Source organism: Puntigrus tetrazona, chromosome 2, assembly GCF_018831695.1.
Source record: "Puntigrus tetrazona isolate hp1 chromosome 2, ASM1883169v1, whole genome shotgun sequence".
Lineage (NCBI taxonomy): Eukaryota > Metazoa > Chordata > Actinopteri > Cypriniformes > Cyprinidae > Puntigrus > Puntigrus tetrazona.
The window spans coordinates 16,904,547-16,921,274 of NC_056700.1; the positions used below are offsets into that span (position 1 = coordinate 16,904,547).

General features: G+C 34.9%; 6 gene segments (V, D, J or C); all 6 read right to left on the minus strand.

Annotated features, from left to right (window-relative positions):
- Positions 1-86: 86 nt before the first annotated feature.
- LOC122358373 lies at positions 87-760 on the minus strand. The segment is given in 2 exon segments: positions 87-545; positions 636-760. Coding segments are annotated over 2 exon segments (393 nt in total).
- A 5,243-nt stretch (positions 761-6,003) lies between these two features.
- LOC122358409 lies at positions 6,004-6,584 on the minus strand. The segment is given in 2 exon segments: positions 6,004-6,336; positions 6,439-6,584. Coding segments are annotated over 2 exon segments (357 nt in total).
- A 1,111-nt stretch (positions 6,585-7,695) lies between these two features.
- On the minus strand, positions 7,696-8,346 carry LOC122327130. The segment is given in 2 exon segments: positions 7,696-8,072; positions 8,203-8,346. Coding segments are annotated over 2 exon segments (417 nt in total).
- Positions 8,347-10,341: 1,995 nt separating this feature from the next.
- LOC122358321 lies at positions 10,342-11,084 on the minus strand. The segment is given in 2 exon segments: positions 10,342-10,857; positions 11,006-11,084. Coding segments are annotated over 2 exon segments (435 nt in total).
- A 1,779-nt stretch (positions 11,085-12,863) lies between these two features.
- Positions 12,864-14,547, minus strand: LOC122327139. The segment is given in 3 exon segments: positions 12,864-13,030; positions 13,569-13,988; positions 14,272-14,547. Coding segments are annotated over 3 exon segments (627 nt in total).
- Positions 14,548-15,428: 881 nt separating this feature from the next.
- LOC122327149 lies at positions 15,429-16,120 on the minus strand. The segment is given in 2 exon segments: positions 15,429-15,826; positions 15,987-16,120. Coding segments are annotated over 2 exon segments (438 nt in total).
- Positions 16,121-16,728: the final 608 nt, after the last annotated feature.

The following is a 16,728-nucleotide window of genomic DNA, read 5'->3' on the forward strand; positions in this document are numbered from 1 at the left end:
GTGATTATAAAGCTAATGCAAGCTAATGCATAAAAATTTATTTACATGCTAAAGCGGAGAGCAGAATAACTGAATGGAGTATCATTGTGTTATGCTTTCCGTCTCAAATTAAATGATCTTGTCAGGTTCAAACTAGATATTTAAAGCCCCTCCTTCTAATGCATCTGAATAAGCTATCCATAACTGTCAGTTAGTCTGTTAGTTCTTGTCAGGATGTTTATGTGTTTGAGTCACAGTGGGCTGCAGAGCACAGTAATAAACAGCAGAGTCAGTCACAGGCACATCCCTGATTGCCAGAGAAACTGAGTTTGAGGATTTGTTGAGATCTGCATGAAATCTTTCCTCAAATTCTTTTTCACTGCTGCCTGATCCAGTCGAGAGTTTATGGAGCATGTAAACTGGGAATCCATTGGGTTTATGTTGGTACCAGTAAAGATAAGGGTATGAATCACTGGTACTGTAAGTGCAGTGAAGTTTAACCATCTCATGTTCAGAAGCTGTTTCAGCTCTCGTGGGCTGATTGACTGAATCTTGTTTACTGCATTCTGTCAGGAAAAATTAAAATGTAAATGAATCAGTTTTCAAGTATATTATGATGTATGGAATAATTCAGTTTAAAAGCAAAGTTGCTTTACCTAGAACAGCAGCCAACAGAAGGAAATTCCTCAGCCAGATTAACATAGTTTACAAAAAGCGTATAAAAACTGCAAAGGCACTACTAGTGAAATATGATGATGATGAATAGGAGGCAGTAGGAGTTTAGATTTCTCTGTGTGTGACTTTGTTAGCACAGGTTGGAACACATATAGGTGTAATAGTTGCATGTGTAATAGGAAACAATTCTGCCACAATGTGGCCAGATTGTGCAATTACATAACTTCCATTAAAAAATAAATTATTTGAACTGGTTGCTCTTCTTTCTGTGCACACACAGTTTTCATCATTTATTGTATATACTCAAAAGTTTGATTCTGAAGGTCAAAACTATCATCTTTAATTAAAAGAACAATCTTCTATCTATCTATCTATCTATCTATCTATCTATCTATCTATCTATCTATCTATCTATCTATCTATCTATCTATATGTACCTGTTCCCATAATAGTAATGATTAGAAAGCATCTGTCCCTGTTGAATCAGATCTGTCTTTCAATGTTCTGCACTGTGTATAAAAAAACCGAAGGACACCTAGGAACTTCCTGATTGCTGTCACATGATGCTGTTTGCTTTGAATACAAACTTCTTAAATTAATTATTATTAGTATTACTACATCTACCTTGTAGCTGCAGCCTTTCTCCTCATGCATGGAAAAATAGATGCATGTGTGTCTTTTATCAAGAACATTTGACAACACTGCAGCCCTGTGGTTGAAATGTGTCTGCAGACTACCATTAAACTCTTTTTATAGAGAATGCATTAAATTACTTAGAAAAAGCAGAGTAAATGTAAACTGAAAGACAGTACTGTATGTTGCACAAATAAAATAAGGTTACTTTAAGACTGTATAAGCTCTGTTCTTGCTCTTTCTCACTGGGTAAAGGGTTTTTGTATTGATCTAGTGTGTTTCCTGTGACTGTGGGCCTCAGAGCGCAGTAGTAGAGAGCAGAGTCTGATACAGCAGCAGAGGAGATCTCCAGATACACATGTTTTAGATCCTGTTTAGTGAGTTTAACTGAGAGTCTTGGATCTAAATCAGACATTTTGGTGTTTGTTGCACCATCATAAATAAGCACAAGAAATTCAGGAGCTGATCTGGGATACTGACGGTACCAGTATAGATAATCTGCAGAAGAATAACTACAGGATAATGTAACGTTTGAACCTCCCTTGGCAAAAAGCTCTTTTTCGTCTGGTGTGATAAGGTTTCCAGAGACAGAAGCTGAAAAAGAAGAGGTACAGTTTCATGATATCCATTTTTAATTAAGCTAATCATCAACAATAGACATGTAAATATACGTACATGCCAAAATGTAAAAGATAAAAACTAAGATATCCATTGTGCAGTGCGCTGTGTTCACTACAAGAATTGTTTCTTTTCCAGTCTGTAATGTTTAAATAGTGTCAGATCTGTCTAGACCCTCCTCTTACATTGCACTCCTGGAGAACATGAAAAGATCCTGTAACACTTTCTATGAAACCTGTATAATACATTATAAGGGTATTTTTAAGGCATTATAATGAATGCATAATGCATTATAAACAACTTTTATAATATGTTGTATTAACTCGTGAATATTCATAAGAACAGTTTTAGTGTTATTGTATTTATTTACTTGTGGTTCTAACTTTTAAGCGTATAATCATTTCTAACACACAATGAAAACAATTTATACACTTAAGTTACAATGGATTATATTTCTTATAGTTATAATGCATTATAAATCTCATATCTTGCCATCTTCTTACTTTAAAGTGGACAAATACTAGTTAATAATAATAATGCATTTTTTTAAACAGCCATAAGATATCATATCAAATGAATTTGTAATATGACACATTTGCTCTTTTACATAAGTTTGATTATTTTGATGGTACCTTTTAGACAGCTGTTAATAAGTAACTCTGCAAATACATGTTAGCTAGTCTTCATTAGAGTATTAGTAATGTGTTTGCTAAATATATGCTAACACTTTATTTTGACGCTTCCTCAAGAGACATAGTAAGTATAGGATACTTGGCAAGTATGTGAACATTCTACAAACCCTACCTATGTCTATTAATACTCTTATATCATCACATTTTTTTCCAGTTGAACGTATCAGCCTGCTCGCATTAGCCTGAATATTAGGCGCACAAGAAACACTCAAATAACAAGATGTTATAAGCAGCTGTGCAGATCCTAAAGAAACAATGTCAAGATATGATGCAGTCTATTATAGATAAATAGATTTAATATGGTGTTCATTGTGTGTTTTTAAATAATCCAGTCTTAAAAGTTATAATCACAAATATGTAAATATAAGATATGCATTAAATTATGCATTCATTACAGTATACCCTTATAATGTATCATAAATGCAGGCTTCATAAAAAGTGATACCAAGAAAGCAGTTACAGCAAACAACATTAGTGATTTTTTTCACATATGGATGCATGTAATGTGTTACGCAAGGCAGGCAGCAACCAATCAGGAAACTAGGAAACGTGGAATGGAAACGACAGAACATAACTGTTAAAAAATTAACATCTCGTAGAAAATGTTCTCTTGACGAATTCTCGATCTCATAGGGTGTTTAGGACTTTTGGCATATATATCTTGGTCTAGTTTTGTCATGTTTTATAGCACTATATGCAGTAATTCTTAATGACCACAATGACATGTTTTTGTGTGAGTGTGGAGCGTGTTTCAGTCACTGTGGGCTTCAGAGCACAGAAGTATACAGCAGAGTCAGACACACACACATCCTGGATCGTCAGTGGAAATGATTTTGAAATTGTGTTGAGATCCCCGTTAAATCTTTCCTTGAACTGAATTCTTGAATCAAATTTGCTCAGCATGAAGTCTGGAGCTCCATTTACTTTTTGTTGATACCACATTAAAACTGGAGATACATCAGCGCTTTCGTATTGACAGCTGATTGTTACAGCTGCTCCTTCATCAGCAGTCTGAACAGTTGTTTTTTGTTCAACACTGTTCCGACAATCGCATCCTGTAATGTAGTGTAAAACATCACTGAAGAGAACGTCATACTCATATTAGAAGGATAGTACAGGTAATATATTTTTTTAGACTTACCCCAAAAATAGTATATGGTTAAGAAAACTACAATTCTTTGCCAGTTTTCCATCGTAATGTAAAAATGTACATTTAAAGTAGACTTTTGTTTTAGCCTCATTTTGACAAAGTTGTCGTAACAATGTCACATATGTGAAGCCCTGCAGGAGGAGTCTGACTGCACAGCATCTTAACACACAGTGTGACTGTCTCCTCCTCTTGAAGAATTTGGGGCATTTTAGTAATTTTTCAATGATCTGATGTTTGTTTTATCAGCTGTAACAAAGTTATTATTATTTTACTCATTCTCAAATTAAAATTTAAGATACATGTTTAAAATCTACTTACCCAAGTTATATGAAATAAACATGACATAAATTTGCCAGAGTGCCATTACAATACTGCAAATGTTCTGCTCTGAATTACATCAATGAATGAACAGTAGAACAGCAGTTTAACCTTCTTGGTGCTTCAGTCTCTCATTGCTAAAATTGCACTGAACAAATTTACAGACACCAAGAGAAGGAGCCTGACTATACCACACTATCTAAATACACTAAATATACGCATGAGTAGTATATATATATATATAATTTTTTTTTTTTTTTTTTTACACTGATATTTCTTCAAATGGTTCAGCCTTATGGAATAATGCCTCCTTGTGGGGAGTGTAAATAGATTTTGCTAAAGCGTTAATTTGACACATTCTGACATAATTCACAACCTGTGCGACTAATGTCAGAATCAGTTAATCATAAGAAGGAAAATAACATTTATTGGACATGTTAGTTTGCACTATGAAGAGTTTGAGTCTTTAATGTCTTTCAAGCAGACATTATACAAGTGTTTTGCAGAGAAGATATTGTTAATGATGATGTTTAATCAAATCTTTTAAAATAGTGGTGATATATTGTAATTCAAGAAATATTCTACTAAGATACTGTCTGTACCAATAAAGTCCAACATATCGACTGCTTTTCATATGATCAGCTGAGGGGCACAGTTGCATCTTCCTTTATGACATTTGATTCTTTGAATTAATAAATTACTTTCCTTAATTTTGGCCATCAATTATAGCAATTCAATGTTAGAAAACAAACGAAGTTTGTATCAGTTCTGAAAAATATCATTTTTAACTTTCAAATTAAGTGAACTTCAATCCTCACAGCAACTATAAATTGCATATTCAATCTTTACTCAAGATACAAAACTTAATCAGCGATATCTGCGAATCTGTGATAAAATTCAAAAGCACTATAAAGTATGTGATGCCCTTGACTCGGACCAGACACACATCCTAATTTTGTCCCCAATTCTGTAGTCATTTAGGACTTTATAACCATTTTAAGGCCGTGTTTACGAGGTCACTCGCCAAAACCCACCATTTTGACATAATTGTGTTTTTGTTGGTTACTGACGCGCTATTTCTGAAAAGAAGTCACGACCGAAAACACAGCTTTTATACTCATTTAAATTAGAGTTGCGTCAGAAGTCCTTCACACAAGCGCTTGTCGGTGCTGCCATTTTTAGGTTGTCTCTCATCCTTTTCTTTTGCGAATTGTTACCTTGTGGACAAATAATTAGTGCAAAAACAGTTCAAGGCATAACAGCACCTGCACGTAACTCTTCCCTCGGCCTGGAAAAAGATAGCCCTTGCTCAAGATAGCCCTGTCCGGACTGTTTCCGGTTTCCACAGTTAGCAGAAGTGAGTAACAAGTGATTATTAAGCCTGAAATGTGGATATTTGTCCACAAAAACGCATGGATTGGCTACAGGGGGCTTTTATTCAGCTTGTTAATCTCAAATCCATGCCTGTAAAGCATGTATGCATTTAAATTTATTTGATCCTCAAATGCTTTTGATTGTTTTGATGCTTTGATTGAGGTTCATGTGAATCGAGTTTAGAAGTTCATTATAAGTACACTGTGTACAAATTGGTGTAATATAACTGGCTACAGAGATAGTCTTGCACAAGAGTCTTGTTTTTTGAGTGTTGACTTTTATTCTTTAAAATAATTTTGGTTTAATTGATTTGTGCAGTGTCTGAAATTAATACTGAATACTGAATGTTTTTGCCCCAGAATGTTCATCATGTTTTTTTGTGATGAAAGTATGATGTATTCTGTAAGTGTGAAAATGCTTACACAAACATCTCTTTTTTTACATGAAGTATTTGGAAAATAAAATCATATCACACTCAGCTACAGGTGTTTCCACGTAATTTATCAGATTGTGGTTTTGATGTTCAGTTCAAAGAGAAAAATTTATTTGAGTTTTTGTACGGCTTCACATAGACTTTGTATCACTGGGCTCCCACTCTTAGAGCACAATAATAGAGAGCTGAATCTGAGAGAGTTACACCAGTAATAATGAGTTCAGTGGAGGTTTCTGATGTAGTCGACTGAAAGCGAGGATCAGCGGGGGTCCCAGTACCACTCCATGACCGAGCATCTTTCCACATTAAATACTGAGGTTCTTTATTAAGATACTGTCTGTACCAGTAAAGTCTAACAAATCTGCTGCTTGTATCATACGAGCAGCTGAGGGTCACAGACTCTCCTTCTGTACTGATGACATTTACATCCTTATTTGGCCCAATCTGGTCTGCAGCCATTGCACCTGCAAAAATAAATATTTGCTTACATTTTAAAAATCATGTGGTTAAAATTCTGTCATATTAAACTCTGTTTTTCTTAACATTGGCATCAAATAGTATTTTACCTGAAATCATGATAAAAATCAGTACTAGGTATCTGTCCATGTTTACTAAGTCAGATCAGTTCTGTTGATGCTCTTCTCTTCTCTGGGTTGTGATGATTGTGATGTTCTGAGTTTCTGCAGGAACTGAGTCATAGAGTCAATCTGGAACTTCCTGCTTAATGCAAATTTTGGTAAATGGATAAGAAGCAGAACTGTAAATGTTTTATTCATTTAAAAAAAGGAGGAACTAATGATCCTTTAATGAGGCTTATGTGAATATGTGGTGTATATTGCCATCTTAATTAATAGATTAGTTAAGATGCCATTTTGATCATCAGTGGAAATGTTCTTTATGTAGAGTTCTATGTTGCAGAAAATGTCTTCCTAAAATCAGACTCAGTGGTATATCGACTAAGAATTAATGTTGGTGATTTGTTTGTCAGTTAAGGTTTATGTTTAAATCACTGGTGAAATAATTACACCTTACAATATTGTGATCTCTTTCACTCGTGCTCATGTCTTCTGAAGACTATTCAACGCTGTCCTGTCCCAAAGACCCTGTAAAAATATTCAGGAAAAGTAAATAATTAACTTGAATTATTATCAAAGTATGTGTAAATATTTAGTAACCTGTATTCAAGTAAACCTATTTTTGTTATCTATGCAGAAACAAAAAATGCACTTAACTGCATAATGTGCTATGAAGCACAGAGAAATCCAAGCCCATCTTAACATAACTAATATAAGAGGAAAAAAGAACAGAGAATTCACTTAACTCTGCTTTCAACTCCTCTTTAAATGTCTGCATCATGTCACATGATATACACTCACATGAAGAGGGCAATGTTGACCCCTTGTGTGCAAAGTTTGAAATTGCTAAACTTTGAACAATCGTTTCTAAATGTATGATTGTTATAAATAGTATTTTCCAACAAATACTTAATCATCACTGTGCTTATGTTTTACTTCATAATGTTATAAAACTATTTTTTTTTTTTTTGAATAACTGAACAAAGTATCATTCAATGTGTTCTTACACTGAGTTTAAATTATGAAATTCCCTCATATATAAATGTATTCCCTCAGATATACCTCAGCAACTGGGTAAAATAACATTTTATTATCTCTTTGATGGTGGTTGCTTTTTATAATGAATACCTGGAGAATCTTTATGTCACCCTTATTGTTATATCTGTTTATGTAGCGAATAACGATCTATAATACTTTTATCCTGAATAGAATGGTATTACCTTGTTAACTACAGCAAATATGAGGGTTCTATATGTGTGATGTAGATGCAATGCTGTTAATGAGGTTTTGGTACAGTGTTCTTGTGTTTCCTGTCACTGTGGGCCTCAGAGCACAGTAATACAGAGCAGAATCTGATACAGCAGCAGAGGAGATGATCAGATCCACATGGTTTTCTTTACTGTCTTTAGTGACTTTGGCAGAGAATCTTGGATCTACATTAGACTCCTGAGCTTGTTTTGCACTGTCTGCAATAAGCACAATGATCTGAGGAGCTGATCCTGGATACTGACGGTACCAGTGAAGATTATATGCAGATTTATAACTGCAGGATAATTTAACTCTTGAACTCTCATCGGCAAACACCTGTGTTTCGGTTGGTTTAATTTCATTTCCATATGTTGTGCCTGCAAAAATAGATAAAAAAAACAGGTGTTTAAATAAATATTAAATGTATAATGCGATATACTACTATATGAAGAAAATTTGCTATTCTGGCTCCTCAGAATATTAAGATGCAAAAGACAAAACACTTACATGCAAAGGCAGAAAGCAGAATGACAGAATAGAGGATCATTGTGTGTGTTTCTTTTGTTCTCTCTAACAGACTTTCACGTCAGATCACATCAGATATCAGTGTTTTAAGCCCCACCTCTTCAAGGGACCTTACAGAGAGAGATCAATTCCCATCAGTTTCATACACCACTAAGCCATTTGATTACTATTCATATCCTTTTACAACAAATATATCTCTCAACTGCAAGGTTCAATCTCGCAATTCTGTCTTTTCTCTCAGAATTGTGCAATTCTGATTTTAGAACTCCCAATTGCGAGTTTCTCACAATTCTGAGAAAAAGGCAGAATTACTTGATATAAATTCACAATTCTGAAAACATATGACTTTTTTCCTTCTAAGAAGACTTGCAGTTGTGAGAAAACAAATCAAATGTGTAATTTTTATCTTGCAATTCTTAGAACAAAAATAGCTTACAATCCCACAGTGTAAACATTTAAGTTAAAGCAATAACTTTTGTATTTATCAGTAGCAAAAACAGGCTTCCATATTTCTTCTGTTTTTAAAATGGTGTTGAGATTCACAGATTCTTGATCCTCAGAGTCCAGTGCTGCAGAAAATCTCTTCTTTAAATCAGTTTCAGTGGTGTATCAACTCAGAATGAATGTTGGTGATCTGTTTGGCAGCTGTTTGTACCAGAACAGATCTGGATTTGTAGAAGAATAATTACACAATAAAAATAACTTGAGCTCCTTCACTTGAAGGCATGTCACTCGAAGACAAATTTGTCTTGTCCCCGGCACACTGGTTAAATAGACAGAACAAAGTTATTAACATGAATAATAATCATTTAGTAACCTGAATGTAAGAAAAACAGAAACAAATAAGGTGCATACCAAAATATTGTGTTATGAAAAAAACGAATAGATTAAAGTCAAAATAAACATAATTGCTACAAGAGGTCAAAGAACTCTGATCTCACAAACTATGCTAATCTTACAGAGGTATTCCTTAAAGGATTGGGCCAGGTCACGTTATATACCTATAAATAAAGATAGCACTGCTGACCCCTTGTGGACAACGTTATAATATGAGGGTTGAATATGTGTGACATAGATGCAATGGTTTTTGTACAGTGTTGATGTGTTTCCTGTCACTGTGGGCTGCAGAGCACAGTAATACAGAGCAGAGTCTGATACTGCAGCAGAAGAGATGATCAGATCCACATGCTTTTCTTTATTGACTTCAGTGAGTTTGGTCATGAATCTTGGATCTACATTAGACTCCTGGTCTTGTTTTATTCCATCTGAGATGAGAACAATAAACTGAGGAGCTGATCCTGGATACTGACGGTACCACTGAAGATTATATGCAGATGAATAACTGCAGGATAATTTAACACTTGAACCCTCATCAGCAAATATTTCTGTTTTGGTTGGTTTAATATCATTTCCATACGCTGCATCTGGAGAAGTAGAATAAAACCTGTTTACTACATTATACAATATAAAAACACTTTATATTTCATGACAGAAATAGTTTTTTTTCTGGCTTCTCATTGTACTGGGGTACAAATATAAAACATTTAAATACTTACAGGAAAGGGCAGAAAGCACAAAGACAGGATGGAGAATCATTGTGTGTGTTTCTTATCCTGTCTCTAAGATCCTTGAAGTTTAAGAAGAGCACATCAGACATCAGTGCTTTAAACCCCGCCTCTTCCATACAGTTCTTTTGAGAGAGAAGTTAGTTATTACACTTAGTTTAAGACTTCATGTTTTTTTGTATAGGACTACAAAGGGCTATAGGTATTGTGTGGTTCAACTAACACATGGACATCAAAATACATACAACATCATATAGTTTTATTTATTTGGATTAGAGTCATAACTACATCTAGAAAAAGGGGAAATCACTACCATGTATTATTTGCAAATGTATCAAAATGTAAGTACAGCCTTTTTTACTTAAAGAAGGCTTATGCAGATGTACTTACCATCATAATATGATGTGAAACACAGAGAAATTAAAGCCCATCTAAACATAGGTGATCTATGAACAAACATTCAGCATCTAACTGCTCCCAAATGTTAAGTGAACATTTCATAGTGCTTCTTTTTTCATGTTTGTCACATGACACTCATACGGAGAGAGCAAGGCTGGAGAGAGTATCAAATGACTAAACAATTGGAAATATTTTTTTCCAAAATGGTATTAGCTTGAAGGTACTTTTGAACATAGTTTGTGATCCCCACTACTCCACTCTCTTAATAAACCCAAGAATTAAGGGTCACGTTTCTCCTTGTCTTTAGAAGACCATTGTTTATTTTTTACAGTCAAATTTTTGTGCAATGTTCTTGTGTTTCCTGTCACTGTGGGCTCCAGAGCACAGTAATACAGAGCAGAGTCTGATACAGCAGCAGAGGAGATGATCAGATCCACATTGGTCTGTTTTTCTTTTCTGAAATTAGTGCTGAATCTTTTATCTACACCAGAGGTCTGAGCTTTTTTTGTTCCATCTGAGATGAGCACAAGGAACTCAGGAGCCGATCCGGGATACTGACGGTACCAAAGCAAAGACCAAGCAGATGAATAACTGCAGGATAATGTAACATTTGAACCTTCAGCAGCAAACTCCTCAGTTTTGTCTGGTGTAATAGTATCTCCATTACTGGCACCTGCACGGAAATCTGAAATGTTAGTTGTCCTTTTAAGTTTCATTTGAGAAAATGTAAACACTGAAATAGTTTATTTACTTTCAGTGCACTTATATATAGTAAGTACACAAATAGTAAAATTCTGCTTCACACCTTACTCTGTACTTACATGCTAAAGCAGAGAGCAGAATAACTGAATGGAGGATCATTGTGTTGTGCTTTCCGTCTCAGATTAAATTACGAGGTTCAACAAACTACCATCAGATATACTCTATGCCCCTCCCTCCCCTCCATTAGTTCTCAGGATGTTTATGTGTTTGAGTCACAGTGGGCTGCAGAGCACAGTAATAAACAGCAGAGTCAGTCACAAGCACATCCTTGATTGTCAGAGAAACTGAGTTTGAGGATTAGTTGAGATCTGCATGAAATCTTTCCTCAAATTCTTTTTCACTGCTGCCTGATCCAGTCGAGAGTTTACGGAGCATGTAAACTGGGAATCCATTGGGTTTGTGTTGGTACCAGTAAAGATAAGGGTATGAATCACTGGTACTGTAAGTGCAGTGAAGTTTAACCATCTCATGTTCAGAAGCTGTTTTCACTCTCGTGGGCTGATTGACTGAATCTTGATTACTGCATTCTGTCAGAAAATATAAAAATGTAAATTAATACATTTTGAAGTATATTATGGTGTATGGAATAATTAAAAACAATGTTCCAATAGAAATCCTCACCCACATTAACATAGTTTACATAAAGCATGTAAAACTGCAAAGGCAGTATGTGAAATAATGTGACAATGACAGTAATGATGATGAATATGAGGCGGTATGAGTTTACACAAGCTTCAGTCTGGATCCAACCCTTCAATGATCTGAGATAATTATTTATTTTTCTGATTATTTTGAAGAAATATACAAACATAAATAATGCTGTGATGCTTAGGTTCATATTATTTGAGTGTGAAAATGATAGGATTTTTTTAATATGATTTTTCTGTGATTATGACTGCAGTGGATGGTTGCTAATCAATGGGCAGAATGGAACAGTTATGATCTATTTCATGTTTCACGCTCTCAGTGTTTTAGAGGACAATAGCAAACAGCAAAGTCTGATATATGAACATTCTGGATTTTCAGTTATTCATTTGGAAATTAAAAGATCTCTCCTTAAAATCAGGCATAAAAGGTGGTGCTCTGTTTGGTAGTCATTTGTATACCAGAAGAGATACCAATCTTTATTTGTAGTTGTGGTAAAATAATTGCACAATGGAGTGACTAGATGTCTTTTCTCCAGAAGGCTTCTCAACTCCCAGCACACTGAGGTTACCTGCTTTATAGTCCTGAAACACTTCCTGCTATAAGCCAGATAAATCAGTTGAGTTAATTCTTCTTTTGTGCCATGTATCATGTCTACCGCTTTTTTTGTTTTTACAGTATATATTCTCTTACACAGGTGCTTCGAAAATTACATTGTTTGAATTATAGATTGTGGGTTGGATGTGGCTTGAGATCAAAGAGAAAATTAATTTGAGTTTTTGTACGGCTTCACATAGACTTTGTATCACTGGGCTGACTTGAGCACAATAATAGAGAGCTGAATCTGAGAGAGTTACACCAGTAATAATGAGTTCAGTGGATGTTTCTGATGTAGTCGACTGAAAGCGAGGATCAGCGGGGGTCCCAGTACTACTAGATGACCAAGCCTCTTTCCACATTAAATACTGAGGTTCTTTATTAAGATACTGTCTGTACCAGTAAAGTCTAACATATCTGCTGCTTGTATCATACGAGCAGCTGAGGGTCACAGACTCTCCTTCTGTACTGATGACATTTGTACCTTTATTTGGCCCAATCTGGTCTGCAGCCATTGCACCTGCAATCATGAAAATAAATATTTTCTTACATTTTAAAAAAGAGTTTAATTTAGTCACATTATGCTTAATTATCTAATTTCCTTGGCCTTGGCATCAAATGGTATTTTACCTGAAATCATGATTAGTATAAGTACTAAGTGTCTGTCCATGTTTACTAAGTCAGATCAGTTCTGTTGATGATCTTCTCTTCTCTGGGTTGTGAGGATTGTGATGTTCTGAGTTTCTGCAGGAACTGAGTCATAGAGTCAATCTGGAACTTCCTGCTCTCTGCTGAGATGATGCTCATTTTGGTAAATGATTGAAAGAGGTAGAGAACCAGATCTGTAAATGACATGTTATTTATTAAATAAAAAGGAGGAGCAATTGATCTTGTAATGAAACTTGAATCTGTGGTGCAATTGCCATCTTATGGTAAAAATATTACAACATAAAAAAATGTTTGTGTAATTTGTTTTATAATTAATTAATTAGTTCGTAAGCTGGTGATCTGTTTGGTAGCTGTTTGTACCAGAAAAGGTTTATTTTATTTAATAATTACACCTTACAGTAACATGATCTCTGTCCTGTCCCAAAGACCCTGGAAAAATAGAAAGATAAATCATAGTTAACTAGTTAACTAAGTGTAAATAACACACAAGTCACAAAGCTCTTTTTTTAAATGTTTGTATCATGTCACATGATATACTCATGCATGAAGAGAACAACGCTGACTCCTTGTGGATGAATTTTGAAATAGGTTTGTTTTACCTCAGTATGGTATAAAGCTTTTCAGTCATTTTTAGAATATATGTACTACAGTCTAATCTTAAATTATTTTAATAATTAGTCTCTATCAGGTTCAGCAAATTCAGTAATTCACCAATATTCCTCACCACCTGGGAAAAAGCAAATGCATCTAAAGCTAATTTTGTCACCTGTAGGATCAGGTTTTTGTACAGTGTTGATGTGTTTCCTGTGACTGTGGGCCTCAGAGCACAGTAATACAGAGCAGAGTCAGATACAGCAGCAGAGGAGATGATCAGATCCACACGTTTGATTTCTTTTGTAGCTTGTTTTTCTTTTCTGAGCTTAGTGGAGAATCTGGGGTCTATATCAGATGTCCTATTCTCTTTCACACTCTCCATTATTAGCACAAGAAACTGAGGAGCTGATCCGGGATACTGACGGTACCATTGAAGGGATCGTGCAGATGAATAACTGCAGGATAAAGTAGGAGTTGAACCCACTTCAGCAGTTTCTTCAGTGCTGTCTGCTGTGATTTCATCTCCAAAACTCACACCTGGAAAAGAGAGAGAGAAAAATTACATTATCAAATAGTGATGACACTGATTTATTACAGTGTTAAAATTGTGCAATACATAAAGAAATGGCAATTATTATCTAAAAAAATAATGTTGCATTGTCAGGTTAATGAGATTTTAAATTGTAGCATTTTAATGCAGTAATTAAAGATGTAATATTATATTTTCAGTGAAAAAAAATAATTATGCATGTGAAGATCAATTGACAAAATATCAAATTAGAAATGCAAATGCATCCAAAACGTACACATATGCACTTACTTATCAAAGTGGAGAGCAGAATGACTGAATGAAGTATCATTGTACATGTGTGTGTCACAGCAGCAGGAATGAGCTTTGTGACAGTCTACAAAATGAGACAAGATCATCTCAGATCTATGTGCCAAATCCCTCCTCTTTCTGTTTGATGCAAACAAACAAACAAAAAAAACCAAACTCATATCTACACATATTTTATGTCAAACCAAACAGTACATATTAAAAAATATGTGAAATCATATGCAGGTTCACAGAAGATTATGTATAGCATTTTATGGCATATCCCTTTATATAAAGTTGTGTTGACTGGAACAAGGAAATGAAAACATTTGTTGGAAAAAAAGAAAAACATTGACATGTAATGTGAATGGTCATTCCAATTCTTGGTAGTTATATGCTTTTTTGTTTTGTGAACACATATTTAAGGAAAGGTTTTTGTGTGAGTGTTGAGTGTGTTTGAGTCACTGTGGGCTGCAGAGCACAGTAATACACAGCAGAGTCAGACACACACACATCCTGGATCGTCAGAGCAAATGTTCTTGATGCAGAGTCCAATGTTGCAGAAAATCTCTTTGTAAAATAAGGATCAGTAGTGAATCGGCTCAGAATGAATGTTGGAGATCTGTTTGGTAGCTGTTTGTACCAGAAGAGGTACGGAGTTGTGGAAGCAGTGTAATTACACATTAAAATAACTTGAGCTCCTTCATTTTCAGTCATTTCTCCTGAAGACTGTTCAACCCTGTCCTGAGCTGAGGACACTGAAAAGATGAATTAACATGAATTAAAATGAAAGTATACTTCACAAATGTATTAACCTAAATGCAAGTAAACCGTTATTCTTATAATGCAGACCTTTACATGGTACTTACCAAGATAATGTGCCATGAAACACAGAGTAATTAAAGACAATCTACACATAGTTAATCTAGTAGTAACTGTGCTCTAATGAATTGTGTTCATCTCACTGAGCTCTTCTTGTATCATGTCACATGATATACTCATACATTAAGAGAGCAAGGCTGCCTCCTTGTGGACAAAGCTTTTAATTGCTTAAAATTGCTACTTTATAAACAATTAAAAAAAAATTGTATTAGCCCTAATATATATTTGAACAGCTGCGTAATCCCTACTACTCATCTCTCAACTGGTCTCGATATTATTTAAGATTTAAAAAACACATTTCTTCTCAGAAGACTGTTGCTTTCTTTTATAGTCAGGTTTTTGTACAGTGTTCTTGTGTTTCCTGTCACTGTGGGCTGCAGAGCACAGTAATACAGAGCAGAGTCTGATACAGCAGAAGAGGAGATGATCAGATCCACATGCTTTTCTTTACTGTCTTTAGTGACTTTGGCCGTGAATCTGGGATCTATATTAGACTTCTGATCTTTTTTCTCACTGTCTGAGATGAGCACAAGGAACTCAGGAGCCGATCCGGGATACTGACGGTACCAAAGTAAAGACCAAGCAGATGAATAACTGCAGGATAATGTAGCATTTGAACCTTCAGCAGCAAACTCCTCAGTTTTGTCTGGTGTAATAGTATCTCCATTACTAGCACCTGCAGAGAAATGTGAAATGTTAGTTTTATCTCAAAAGAGACTATACTGATAAAATGGAAGCAGTTTAATTTTATTGCACTTTTATAAAGTAAGAGTCCCTGAATAATAAACCTATGCTTCATACATAATTCACTCACATTATGGGGTAATGGTACTTACATGCTAGAGCAGATAGCAGAATAACTGAATGGAGTATCATTGTGTTTTTGCTTACAGTCTCAGATTAAATGATCTTATGTGAGTTTTGACAAACAACTGTCAGATACTTTAAGCCCCTCCTTCCTCACCACCTGAGAAGAATGAATGCATCTAAATTAACAATGTATGCATGAATTAATATATCTTGCCTTTTAAAGGGGCGTTACCTTGTGTTAACTAGCAGACATGTGTAACACACAGATGCGTGTGAAGATGCAATACAGTGAATTGGTTTTCTGTACTGTAGCATGGTGTTTGTTGTGATAGCTCCGAAGCAGTAGTACAGAGTGATACAGAAGCAGATGATCAGATCTACATGTTTTTTTTTTTTTTTTTTTTTGGTAGCTTTTTTTTTAAGATCATGCAGGCTCAGATTTGTTTGAATATTCAGTAAGAAGTAAAAACTAAAGGGTTTGATGCAACTGAGTTAACAGTTACACAAGTGGTACTGTATTTACAAGACAGTCACATTTTCACCCTCAAAAACATTTTTTTAAGTAAATGGTTTTATTGTATTAGCTGATGAAGTGATTGACAGAATCTTGTGTATTGCACTCTGACAGGAGATCTAAACATGAATTTTCAAGTATATTATGATGAACAATTCAATTTAAAAGCAAAGTTGCTTTACCTAGATCTGCAATCAAAATAAATAAATTCCTCAGCCAGATTGACAAAGTTACATGAGGCAGTTTTGATTTTT